At 39.0% G+C, this 13002-nt stretch overlaps 1 protein-coding gene across 3 annotated transcripts in view; it reads right to left on the bottom strand.

The window, feature by feature from the left end:
• Positions 1-13002, bottom strand: part of cadm4 (cell adhesion molecule 4) — a 156445-nt gene that overhangs the window by 12759 nt on the left and 130684 nt on the right. For all 3 annotated transcript variants that reach the window (XM_072393921.1, XM_072393923.1, XM_072393922.1), the window contains exons 4-6: positions 8942-9103; positions 7166-7256; positions 1704-1876 (exon numbers count right to left, since the gene is read on the bottom strand). In XM_072393921.1, coding sequence (XP_072250022.1) covers positions 1704-1876; positions 7166-7256; positions 8942-9103 — 426 coding nt within the window. The remainder of the gene's footprint in view (positions 1-1703; positions 1877-7165; positions 7257-8941; positions 9104-13002) is intronic.

Below are 13002 nucleotides of genomic sequence, written 5' to 3'. Positions count from 1 at the left end.
ACCAGTGCAAGAGGAGGCTGAGGAAGAAAAGGGGGTAAAGCCAGGACATTTTTCTACAGAGATAGCAACACACATCAAGGCTCGACATGTCTAACCTTCTAGGACAGAGAGAGACACACACATACTGAGATATAAAGAAAGAAGCAAGAAAAGAGGGAGGTGGTAGTGGGTGGGGATGTCACCTTTCATCTTGCCACTGTTGCCACCCTTGATGCCTGTGGAAAACTGTCATAATTTGTGTCACTGAAAGCTTGAACATGAGTTTGTCAATGTGTGAAAGAAAGGTAGTATTAGTGTAATAGATAGATGGGCGTGTGCTAACTTAAAGCAGCCAAAATTTGTTACAATTGTTATAATACATCATTCCTATATAAAAAGATCAATAAGGCAAATCTGCTGAGTGTCAGTTGTGTTCATGCAATTAAGCCAAACTCAAAACACACTAGTATGAGAATACAGCCTTTAGTGATGTGCTTGCTTTGCAGTTTACACCCTCTGCTGTCCTCATCCCAAAATTCATGTTTTGTCCTTTTTCAACTACAAGTTGGTTTCATGTGGGGGTTACGCAACATTAGCACATATAAAAAAAACTCAAACTCAAAATCAGATGCAACTCAAACTCAGACAGAAAGTTGGCCAATTTGCCACAGTTCCTGAAAAAAGTGATATTCTTATGTAATGTTGAAAGCCCCACTGTCATCCTCTTTGAGCCATGGTGTGTAGCCTATCTGGGTCAACCCTCATTAAGAATGGAGCCACCGACAGCGAATCTAGGTGCAGCATCTTGGAAAACTAGACAACAAAAGCTCCTTATACCAGTCTTGTTCTCCTCTGATACTTCTGCTCAAACAACAAAGAAAGTGTATTCACCTGAATTGTAAATGCAACAGATGTTCAACTGTTGTTTTTTTGCCAAATGTTAGAATTTAACAGCTCCAACAGATTGTGCAGTGAGTCATACTTCAGCTGTCTTTGTTTCTTAAATGTTAGCTTGTAATTGTGAAAAACATCCATACACAGTGGTACATCCTGGACAGGTCACCAGCCCATCAAAGAGCGAACACACCTCCCAATTTTTAACTATTAATTAATCCACCATGCATGCTTTTTAAATATACAATTTTCACTCAGAAAAGCACCAGTGAACCAGTAGGTTCAAGCCCAAAACCTTCCAACGAAAATTGTGCGAAACTATTCAGACATCAAACATCTTATATCTTTGTTTATTGCTTTCACCAATTTAAGTTTCTATGAAATCCAAGAGGTGAGGATTTGGCTCCAGCAGACATAATAAACTGGTTATTTTGAAAGGGTAGCCTGAATGATCATGTTTGTGGCTAGTAGTCATGGCCTAAGCTTAAGCTTCTTGTTGAATCTATATTGCTGTTAAATCAATTTCACAGGAGGTTTAGTAAAGCTGTCCTGCGGTGTCAGAATCAGGGAAACAAACAATGCTGACAGAGAGATAAAACATGCGTCAGGATCTAATGAGTCTGTTGCTTGGTGCCAGTATAGCCATACTCCAAGCACACTGAGAAGATAATCAATGAAAATTAGAATACCTCACAAAAATGATAACCAAAAGACAAGAACAAAACATACAAATAATCAATAACTGTATATAAAATCATTCAACAGTCAACGACTGCATGCTGAGTACTACATATGAGAATGAAATTTATAGTTTTTGTTGGTGTACTCACCATACACCAACAGGGTGTAATGATCAGCAGCACGTCCAAAGTTGTTCTGGGCTTGACACAAGTACGTCCCATTGTGTGATTGGCTGAGACGGGAAATCTGTAGAGTGGGCCCAGAAATCTCTGCCCTCTCAGGTAAGGTGTCATTAATCTTGGACCACAAAATATCTCTGGGCCTGGGAAGAAAGAGTAAGAATTTATCACTTGATGATGAAGCTGAAACAAATCAATCGACTGATTGGTCAGTTTGTAGAAAAACAAAAAATGATTTATAACAATCAAGTAACTTGAGGATGTCACTGTGAGCTTTAAGAAAGAGTTATGATGCTTTATACACATTCAATTCACATACAAAGTTACATTGTCTAATGTTTGGCATTTCTATGCATTTTTATTGTAATGTGTTTTTCCAAGTTTACAGCTACCCCCACAACAATGGGTATCAGGCAGTAAAGCATGACCGAAGCAAAATTCACATATTGGTTAACAATTAGTAGTCCAGGCAATGCTCTCACTGATTCTTGACATACTCAGGGTAAACTCAGGGTTTACGATTGTCATGATCTTGGGTGGCACCATCACCTCACAGGGTTCCAGGTTCAACTCCCACCTGGGGCCTTTCTGTGTGGAGTTTGCATGTTCTCCCCGTGTATGTGTGGGTGCTCTCCGGGTACTCCGGCTTCCTCCCACCGTCCAAAAACATGCATGTTAGGTTAACTGGTATCTCTAAAATTGTCCTTAGGAGTGAGTGTGAACGTGTGTGTGGTTGTTTGTCTCGTTTGTCTCTTTGTGGCCCTGTGATGGACTGGCGACCTGTCCAGGGTGTAGCCCACCTCTTGCCTGATGACAGCTGGGATAGGCTCCAGCCCCCCCGCGACCCGATCGACGGATTAAGCGGGTATAGAAAATGCATGGATGGATGGATGTTCTTGGTGGTAGCTGGAGTGCATAGAAGCTGGAGTGGTGTTGTGCAGTTGTTAGTCTCTTCGTATCTTATAAGAGGATAATCATCTGTATCCTGTAATAATTTGTTTCTATTTAAGACTCTACACAGGGAAAATAAACTCTTCAGCCTCTCTGTGAGAACAAAGCTTCAGAACTGCATGCAGTCAACTTTGCTACTTCTTATTGCTCAGTATATCTGAAAATAAAGCTGACTGTTACAGAGGTTTCCACACATTAAAAAAAGTAGATGGGTTGTGTGGGTGTTCAAGATTAAGAGTGTTTTTTTCTCAAACTACCACTGAAAAAACTGGCAACCTGATTAATAATAGCTAGGTTGGTCCACAGCACAGAAAAGTCGTGGTTTTACAAAAAAGGCTAAAAAATATTCATTGGCAGTCGAAGGCATTTAACTGCCATGTGTCATTGTGTGATGGCTTTGTTCAACTTTGACATGACACACACACACACACACACACACACACGCTATACACTACTGATTGGCTCAATCATAAAGGAAGTAGGAGTGGAGGGCGACATTATTCCGCCTCTCATGACCATGGATTTGAAACCTACGTGACAAATGCAGTCCTTTAAATTCTCTACTTTACACTAATTTTCTTTTACTTTGCTGCCACTCACTAATGCTTAGGGTAAGGATTAATCTACATGGTTATAATTAAATACATAGTTATTGTTAATTAATTTTAATATCAAAAGTTGTACAGTACTGTCAAGTCATATCTATGCTCTCATACACAAAACAACGGCTCAAACAAATATTGCCATCCTGTGGCTTTTAACCTTCAGTTGTGAAATTACTAAAATTTGAACGTGTAGACAATTTACCTGAAGAGATAAAGAATACTGAAAATAGGAACAAGAAAGAAAAGAAGGGGTTGAAGCACAGACAATTGGAGTGCTATAAAAAGAGAGGTGGTGAAGGACAGTAAAGAAGCCCAAAGGGTGAAGCTGACATGAGAGGACAGAATAAAAGGGGCTTGGAGAAGGAGCCAATGGCAACAGGGGGGCTGCATCCTGAAAAATAATGAGGAGATGGATGGTCAGAGGGCAGCGACGGTGTGAAACAGTTGGCAGGAGAAAGAGAAAGGCAGATGAGAGAGAAATGGGGTGTCAGGTGTGCAGGGTGGACAAAAAAGACAAAAGCAAGAGGAAAGTGTGTTAGTACAGAGGAGAGGAGAGGGAGAAGAGGAGATGGTGTGGTGGGAGATGAAGGGAAGGAGCAGGCAGACAAAATGAATCAGTCATGAAAGATGGGCAGGCAGAGCAGACAGGAGGTGTGAGGATTACAGAGACATCCTGTGGAAGGAATCTGTGTGAGTGTTAGCGGGTGTGTGTTTCTGGCTGGGTGTCATGGCTCATGCTAGTCTGGCCAGATTACAATCCTGACTCATCTGGGTTCTAATCCCTCAGGAAGTCTAATTAAACCTCTTTCTTGCTTAGTCACTCACATACACACACTCTCTGACACCTCTGCGCACACACACTGATTGCGCATGGTAAAATCTTCCTTTGCTCCTCTCTTGTCAATTCACACACATACACACTTTAACTCCCACGCACTGTAATCCCTTGTAAATCTAACACAGAAATAAGCAGTTAATCAAGCAAACGGGCAAAGCATCGCCTTCGTCTACCATGCTAATAACAGCTAGACAATGAGCGTACCCCTTCACCAAAAGGAAGTGCCATATAATTGGTCATTAATGCTTAACAAGCAGTTAACAGGGCCAGGGAGCGAACGTGAGGGTGACAAGGGTGCTCTGATATGTGTCAGTGTGTGCCTCTATGTGTGCAGTCCAGCATGAGATGAGGCTCAGAGTCCAGAACTGCCTGCAGTCCATCCCTCTCTGTCACCCAACACACACTCAAACACACATTCGTACATACACACTGAGTTCCAATCAGCCGTTACAAAGCTTTAGAGAGGCGACAGCCAATACGCTTCCCAGCCAGTCCTCTCTGTGGGATTTCACTAAAGTCATCACACACACGTATGCACACTCTTTGGCTGCATGAAGCATTACTGGGAGCTTCAGCCATCCTGATGCCCACAGACAGACGGACAATCTAGGGGTGGGTTTAAAAGCTTAGGAGCCAATACCCGACTGGAATGTGCACAAAGGGGTGTGAACGCTCTACAAAAAATGCTTTGTTTCAAAAAGATGGCTTTTGAAATAATTGACAAATGAATGATTTTAGTATCTCACATATTGAGTTGCGTATAAGTTTAGAATATGTTCACATTTACAGTCAACATTTCTCATTCTTTCACAAACACATTCCAAGTAACCTCTCAACACAGACTTAAGCTCTTTTTCCTCTTTGTCCTTCATGTAATAAAATATGGATCAGGTGGATTTTATCCACCTGTCAAACATTAAATGTCAGGAAATAGCACAGCTGCCATTAATCCTATATTTCTGCTCAAACTTAAAGAGACAGAGCATTTTGGCATGTACAACCATACATAGAGTAGACTGTTTGGACCTTTGTTGGCCCAGTTCATCTTTCTTGTTTAAAGCAACCCTTTCATTTCTCACTAAACTAATTATATCCATAACAGATTAAAAAAAAACACATGGTCGTGGGCCTTTCCAAAAGAATTTCTCTATATTTTCTAAACAATCCAAGTTTCTTTTTTAATAGACTATTCTACCCTAAACGTTCTTTGCTGCATTTGCAGCAAATTAAATGACGATGCAAAGCCTTACCATTACCATCTTTCTTGCCATGAAGTACTTTTTAGAGTGGATTTGAAAAGATAAAAAGATTTTTTTTTGAAGAAGAAGTACTGCATTTACAGCTACTACACGATCACCATAAAACAGCAATCTGAGTGGCACCAAGTGAGAACATCTGTGAATGCCTGGTCTGTGTACCACAGACTGTATACCAAAATATGGAAGTGGTCAACATGATGTCACCTACTGGTTTGCGGAATATCATCTTGAGGCCTTTAACTTAACATTTGGTCACTACCATTTTGAGTTTTTGGAGGCAGAATTGATGTGCAAAGATTGGACCTGACAGATTCTGCCTTTAAATGGAATCCATGATTGGTGTTAGATTGAATCGGCTCTGCTGTCTGACCCAACCTGTCCTAAGGCCGGCTTCACACCAGCTCAGTGGTGTGTGTGTTGCATGCACGAAACAGCATTACTTTCATTTTATCTGCCATGCTAACAAATTAGAGCATGGACGCCGAGTGCGTGACTCCAAGGGTTAAAAAGCCCCATGACTGTTGAAGTATCTGCTCACAACTGGTCATCTCTCCTGTCTTCACTTTTTGAATCATATTAACTATCTTTTACACAAAACTCAGTATTTATGGCCAAAACCAAAGGCAAAAGATTGTGCAACCATACCCCAACCACCAATCACAGCAGTGTTAAGAAGCTGCCATGGCTAACAATTTGACAAGCTAATGAGAGATTAAAGTAACTGAGAAAATGTTTACAGCATAATCAAAAAGTGAGTTTGCTGGGTTTTCAATAGATGTAATATCAAATCTATAAGGTATTCATAAAAATGTTTCTAAAAACATCAAAACAGCAATACTATAATTATTTAGTGGTGCAATGTCAACTTCGTATTAACTGAAATATTCATCTCAATGGACCTCACAACCTACTGCATGAACGGGTACAGTTTCATCTATTAGGTTGTAAATACCACAAAGATATAAACGCGAACTCTTCTTTTCAATAAATTTAAACACAAACCTATTAGATGGCATCATTCTCAGCTCTATATGTAAAAGGAATGTGGGTGACATACTAGACATAGAGATTTGGTGCTCATCAAAAAACACAGCAAAATGTGTCTGTAAAATCTAAAGTAAAATGTGTGTTTATGATTTGCCTGAGTCATATTGATAAAAATGTTTTGAGAGATATATCGATGAGCTATAATAGATGCAATGTGAAAGGTATTAAAAAAAAGTTGACATGATGAAGAAAGAGCCATGAATATAGTTTTATTGACTAAAGAAAAAGGCTTTTGTCTGACTTGTAATCTGCAATAACACATTCACCTCCCTCTGAATTCCACTTTCAGCTCGGAAATGTCATTCTCAAAGCAGCTCAAACTTCTTCCAAAAAATGTTTTCATGCAGTAACATTTTGCAAAATTTTGCATTTGTAAAGGGCGCAACTGAATTGCTAACCTCCCACATTTTCTCTTCAATTAAAATCCTGGCGTATCCTTTTGAGGAACTCGTTGTACATTTTTAGAATTCACAATTATTTTTTCAGAAATTTGAATCAGATAATTTTGTGCCAGCTGGTAAATGTAACAATTTCATGTCCCTCTGAGAGATTAGGATGACTTTATCTGTGATTTGGCTTATCTTTTCAATCCGTAACTGCTGGTATGTTGTGTTCATAGAGATTATTTTCTCAAGTTACAGTTGCAACATTTGTGTTGTGCTTAAAGCAGGACACATTTTCTGAAGGTGAACTACACTAACACACAGCTAATAAATATGCAAATAGACTTACAGAGGATTCCCAGTGACGGAGCAGGTCAGGCTGAGTGAGTCGCCCTCACGCAAAATTCCTGATGGAGGAACAATTCGCACCAATGGAGCAACTGCAGAGAAAGAGAAAGACAGGTGGTGTACGTGAAAATGTATGAGAGAAAATCAAAAAGTGAAAACATATGAATGAGAACACAATAGGACAGAAAATAAAAAGAAGATAAACATGGAATAAAAATATAGAAAAACAAATTTCAGGGACAAGAGATAGAGAACAAAAAGGAGGAGCGAGGGAAAAAGTATTAAATGGTCGAAGGAAGTGTCGTTAACAGCTGTTTCCAAGGCAACCAGCTGACAATCCTACGGTGGAGACACCTGTTATCATAAGCAGCCCAACATTCCGTCAGCTGCTGTAATGCACATTTCAGTAACAGAGCAATGGGAAGCCCAATTCACACTGATGTTTGGTCATTACTGTTACATCTCTGACTGGTTGAACCAGCAGCATGCAGATTGTTAATACCTATGAATATTAATCAATCTGATCTAAAACAAATATTCATATACAGTGATATATAGTAGCAAATTAACTGAACTCAAAAACACGTACAGAAGTTCTTGCTAAATTATAAACTGCAAATATTTATGAATGCCTCTAGAATGTCTGACTACCCTAAATCATGGACATTATACGGCCTAAGAATCTCAATAAACTGCCAATAACGAAAGGAGAGGAAATGGAGTAACTGGATTTTGGCTTGGTAATAGTATCCGAATAATACTAGAGGTGAAATACTTTATAAATATTGCATAAAATATATCAATAATAGGTTTCTACTGTATACCACAGGAATATGGGCAACAACACTGGCAACAACACAGAGCTGTTTTGTAAACATACAAAAATAGATAATAAGAACATCATTAACTGATACTTTTTTACAGTTGTGCTCCTCTTCACATGATGAAACTAAAGCTAGATTTAGCATACATGTACTAGTGGGAGCCAACTTGACATGTTTAATACAAATAAAAATAAACAAAATGAATTACCATTTTAGAGACAATAGATTATGTATTTAAAACTTATTTAACAAGGTTATAGATCCTAACTGTTTGAGACTGTCTACATTAATCCTGCATAATCATCTACTGATTTGTGCAAACAATGAGAATTTGCTTTAAAACATAAATAAGGTTCTGCCTGAGCTTGTGATTATCAACCTTAAGGCAATTTATACTACTCTGTATTTTAATGCACTTTCGCTTTCTCTCCTAAGATGCACAGTAGATTTACCTTTTTCAAATAAGTAAGCGGGGATCAATCCCTAAGATGTACTCAGATCATTGTGAAAGTTAATCTGACATGTGTTTTCTTTTCTTCTTTTTTTTCTTCAGGGTGATGTTGGTAATCTCCTTAAACTACAGGCCAGGGCCCTAACCTGGCCGCAGGCCTATTTCTGCCAGCTTCATGCATGACAGGATTTGTATGCATTAGGTTTTAATGAGAGCAGGTCTCACTTAAGGCAGCTCTGCATATCAGTAAAATCTCGAGCTGAGCTTTCTTCTTAAAATGAAATATTCATTGTTTGAAAAATTACGCTGCTCTTACAAAGCATTTTTGCTGTCAATGAAGTAAAACAAAATAACAAATGGTCCCAAAGTAGCAACTTAAGCGACAGCAACACAGATGAAATAATAGATCCTTTCTAAATGTTTGGAAGTAAACATTATGTTTATGCATTTGTTTGGAAGATTGAAAGAAAATTCACATATTCCAAATGGAGTAGAGACTTACAATACACATCCAGGCGATAATGTCGAACCCTCTTCTGCCCGTTAAGTGCAGGGTGGAGTGCCTCACAAATCAGTGCTGCCCCGTTGTCTTTCCTTTCTACCGGGAAATGGATGGCGCTGGACACACTGAGCGTCTTCCCGTTGTCCTGCTGGGATACAACACCTGGAGAGAGGTGGATGAAATAAATAGAAGAGATAAGCTTGTCTATCAAAAAACAAGCCTGCCCTTTTTCTTCTTTCCCCAGCTGAGATATCACACTTATGGAAAGAGATAGGGAGTACAGCAGCAGGAAGGAGTTTTTTAGCTTGGAGCACAAAGTGGGACAGAAACAGTGGGTTGACAAAGAGGTAGAAGTTAGTGACAGATGAATGAGCTTTGTAGAGCTTCCCCAGCCACCTGTGGAGGAATAGATGAGTTGCGGAGGACAGAATAAAAGAGCAAGAGCAAGAGAAAGCAATTTGCCTCTACATTTCATGGCAATTATGAGTAGCAGCAAAGTTTGTTTTCAGATAGCAAATCAACTGACTGGCATGTATGCACGCAAAAGAAGGGCATAGATAGGGGAGAGTGAGATAAAAGAAAGAATATGCATAAACCAATTGAGATTTTAACTGAGCCAGACAAGGGGGGAGCAGAATGTCACAGTAACTGGGTGAGAGAAGAAAAGCAGAGAGGGACCCATTGACAGAGAGCCAAGGAGGCAATACAAGCAAGATTGATGTGAGCATGAGTGTGTGTGTCTATGTGTTGGGGAGGAAGCAGACATGAAAGAGGATGATAACAGTGCCAAGCAAGATGAGAATGGAATAAAGATGCAAGAAGAAGGGAGGAGGAGAAGCAGAAGGCGAGAGGTAAAGGAGGTTAGCCAAGCTAACGGAACCTGACAATGTCACGTATGGAGAGTTTGTGCTTATATAGGCAGCAAATAATATTACTAATATTGCCCTGAGTTTTCAATTATTGCCAGCAGCCAAATGAAAGTCGGCCTAATCGAAGCAAGGGAGAGGCTGGCAGTGTGTTCTGAGGAGCAGAAATAAGGGAATGATGGGAAGATAGTGCCTTAATTAAAGAGTGCTTCCCATATCTGTTGGGATCGGCCTCTAACCTTTAGTGTCACAGTTCATTTAACTCAGGGCCAAAATAAATGGTAGGAGGAATGAGGACAGGAAACAGGGAAAAAAGGGGTGCAGGCAAGAGAAGAGAAGCAAGAGACATTAGGGAGACAACATAGTAAAAAGTACGCCCCCTGTCTGTCTTTTTTACTTTTGAAGCCCTTTGCAACCTATAACTGTGCTGACAAGCGTCACGTCTTTTCAGCAGGAAGTCTTAAAGAAAATGTAAAAAGAAAAAAAAAGATTAGATGAAGGCACTCGGAAGGTGTAAAGGATGAGGACATATAGGAGAGACAGAACAATGAGACAGATGTATTCTGACAGTGTAGAATGGAAGACAATAGCTGAAAGAGATCCATTAAAAAACTTGGACAATACTTATTATATTTCTTTAAGCACAAAGTATAAACTAATGTGAAATAACAACACAAAAATAATTCCTACTTTTGGTACTATGTTGTCTGTATTCATTAAAAATTGGAAATACAACTGAATTAAATAAAAATAGCCAAAAGCCTGAGTGAGGAATGTTTTGAATAACATTGTTTTTTGTTCTTCCTCAGTAACCTGAACAATGATTTTGAGGAATTCAAATAAAATATAGCACTGTGCGCAAATACTGTTTAACAGGAGGGAGCAAAAATATTTCCTTGGGTTAAATAGACTGAAGGCTACAGAAAGATCGATCTTTCAGATGTATTATTGAGTCAAGTCCCCCCTTTAACGTAGAGAAACCAAGGGAGACAGCGACTTAAAAAGAAGGACAGATCAAGGTAACAGACTGATGGATGGCTCAGAGTGTTATAAGAAGTAAGGAGGAAGGAAAAGTTAGATTATTTTGAATTAAGTAGTGCGCTTTTAAGTGTCTGATTCAGCAGTAGAGAGAGAACAGCAGAACATCTTGAGTGTCTGAAACGTCTGAGCCTTCATGGTGCAGTGTGCTTGTCAGATTATGAACAAATAAGATGTATTTGAAATCAAATTATCAAGAGAACGAGAGATAAATACAAATATACTGTCAGGTCCACCAATATTTTGATAGTGACAATTCTTTTGTCATTTTAATACATATTCATGTAAAGGTTACATAATTATTGCGCATTCAGTATAGCTTTGATATGAGTATATCTAAACCCAAAGCAGAAGTAGAACTTGAAACTCTTCTAAGTGGGAAGCCTCTTTTGTCAAGAGTTCAAATGTAACTGGACACTCAACTCAAAAGCTGTTTCCTGGAGCGTTGCAGGATACTCATTCCTGAGTTCTTAATCAATTAAGCAGCTCAAACACCTGGAGTTGATTTCAAGATTGGAGTTTGCATTTGAAAGCTATTGTTGTGAACTCACAACATGCAATGGAAGAAGCTCTTAGTGCAACTGAAAGATGTCACTGAAGACAAATCAATCAGGGAAGCAGCAGGAACATCAGGAGAGGACAGACCAACAGGTGGTACATTAATAAAAAAAACAACAACCCAAAGCTAAGTTCGACAACAAGAAAAGATCTGGGTGTCCACAGAGGGCACCAGTGGTGGATGATTGCTGGAGAAAAACTTCCCAACATCAAAGAAAAAGAAGAATATTCTCTGGGAGGCAAGTCATTATCCAACTCTACCGTGAAGACAATAATTCCAATAAAAATACAGAGGGTTCACCAAAAGGTGCAAAGTATTTACAGCCTCAAGGATAGAAAAGGCCAGACTAGGTGTTGGCAAAAAAAAAAAAAATCTGATACAGCATTCACTGTATAGATGAAACTAAGATCCACCTATACCAGAATGACAATTAGAAAAGATGTGAAAAAAAAAGGCTTAGAACAGCCACGATTCAAAGCATAAAAGAACATCTGTAAAAGGGATGGAGGCAGTGTGGTGGCTGCCAGTGGCACCAGGTCACCAGTGTTTATTGATGTGATATAAGACAGGATCAGCTGTATGAATTATAAAGTATACCAAGCTGTACTGTCTGCTCACACTTAATCAAATGCAGCAAAAAAGATTGATCGGCATTTCATACAACAGATGAGCAATGACATAAAACACTTGGTGAAAATAACCAAAAGGTTTCTGATAATGGTGAGAAGAGGAAAATCCTGCGCTGGTCAAGGTCACCTTTAACTCAACCTGACTGACCTGCATTTCACTTGCTTAAACAATACTTTACGGCAGAAAGATCCATGAACATTAAGGCCTGGTAAAGTCTCACAAAGGTGGAAACTCTTTCTGTGGTGATGTCCATGTGGTCCAGACTTGAGGAAGACATTGCTGATAACGATTCTCAACAAAGTATTACAATTCAACATTGAATATGTTGACTTGTTAAATTGCACATCAGCCCTTAAAAAAAGCAACAAATACATATCAAAAAGATGTCATTCATAAACCCTTCACAAAATATATTTTGATAAACACAAAATATCACAGTTTTTGTCTAAATTAATTTGTCTAAACATTTCTGGGCATAACTGTAAATCAGTTTTGATCAGAAAAGAATGTATGTGGTAAACATACTCCAGAAAAACAAAAAAGGTTGAAATATTTATAGAAGCTGCTGCTGATCTGTTTTCTCACTACAAATGCACACTGATATATAGCACATTATACTTCTTTTGTGAGCCTAAATGGTAACACAAGAATTATTGATGTTGAGATCTAAAGAAAAAAAAGGCCTTGATGATTTGGAATAAGTCGCCTAAACATTGCTCAAATCAGTAGATCAGAATGGAAGAGGAGGGAGGCAGCAATGATGCCTAGACCCTCATTTTCTTTATCCATCTCCATCCATCCATCTTTACCTGCATTCTTTCACTGATCCATTTGCCGCTTGCCCTGTCAAACCATCAATCACAAACCATTAATATTCTTCTTTATTCAGCACTCTGTGGTATCAACCCACCATTCCACTTCACCAGCCTTTTTTTTTTTAATCTCATTAACTTCCTCATTTGTCTCTC

Source organism: Leuresthes tenuis, unplaced genomic scaffold, assembly GCF_036924035.1.
Source record: "Leuresthes tenuis unplaced genomic scaffold, fLeuTen1.0.hap1 SCAF_10, whole genome shotgun sequence".
NCBI classification, from domain to species: domain Eukaryota; kingdom Metazoa; phylum Chordata; class Actinopteri; order Atheriniformes; family Atherinopsidae; genus Leuresthes; species Leuresthes tenuis.
The sequence above is the reverse complement of the archived record's forward strand: the minus strand, read 5'-3'. Positions and strand labels throughout refer to the sequence as shown.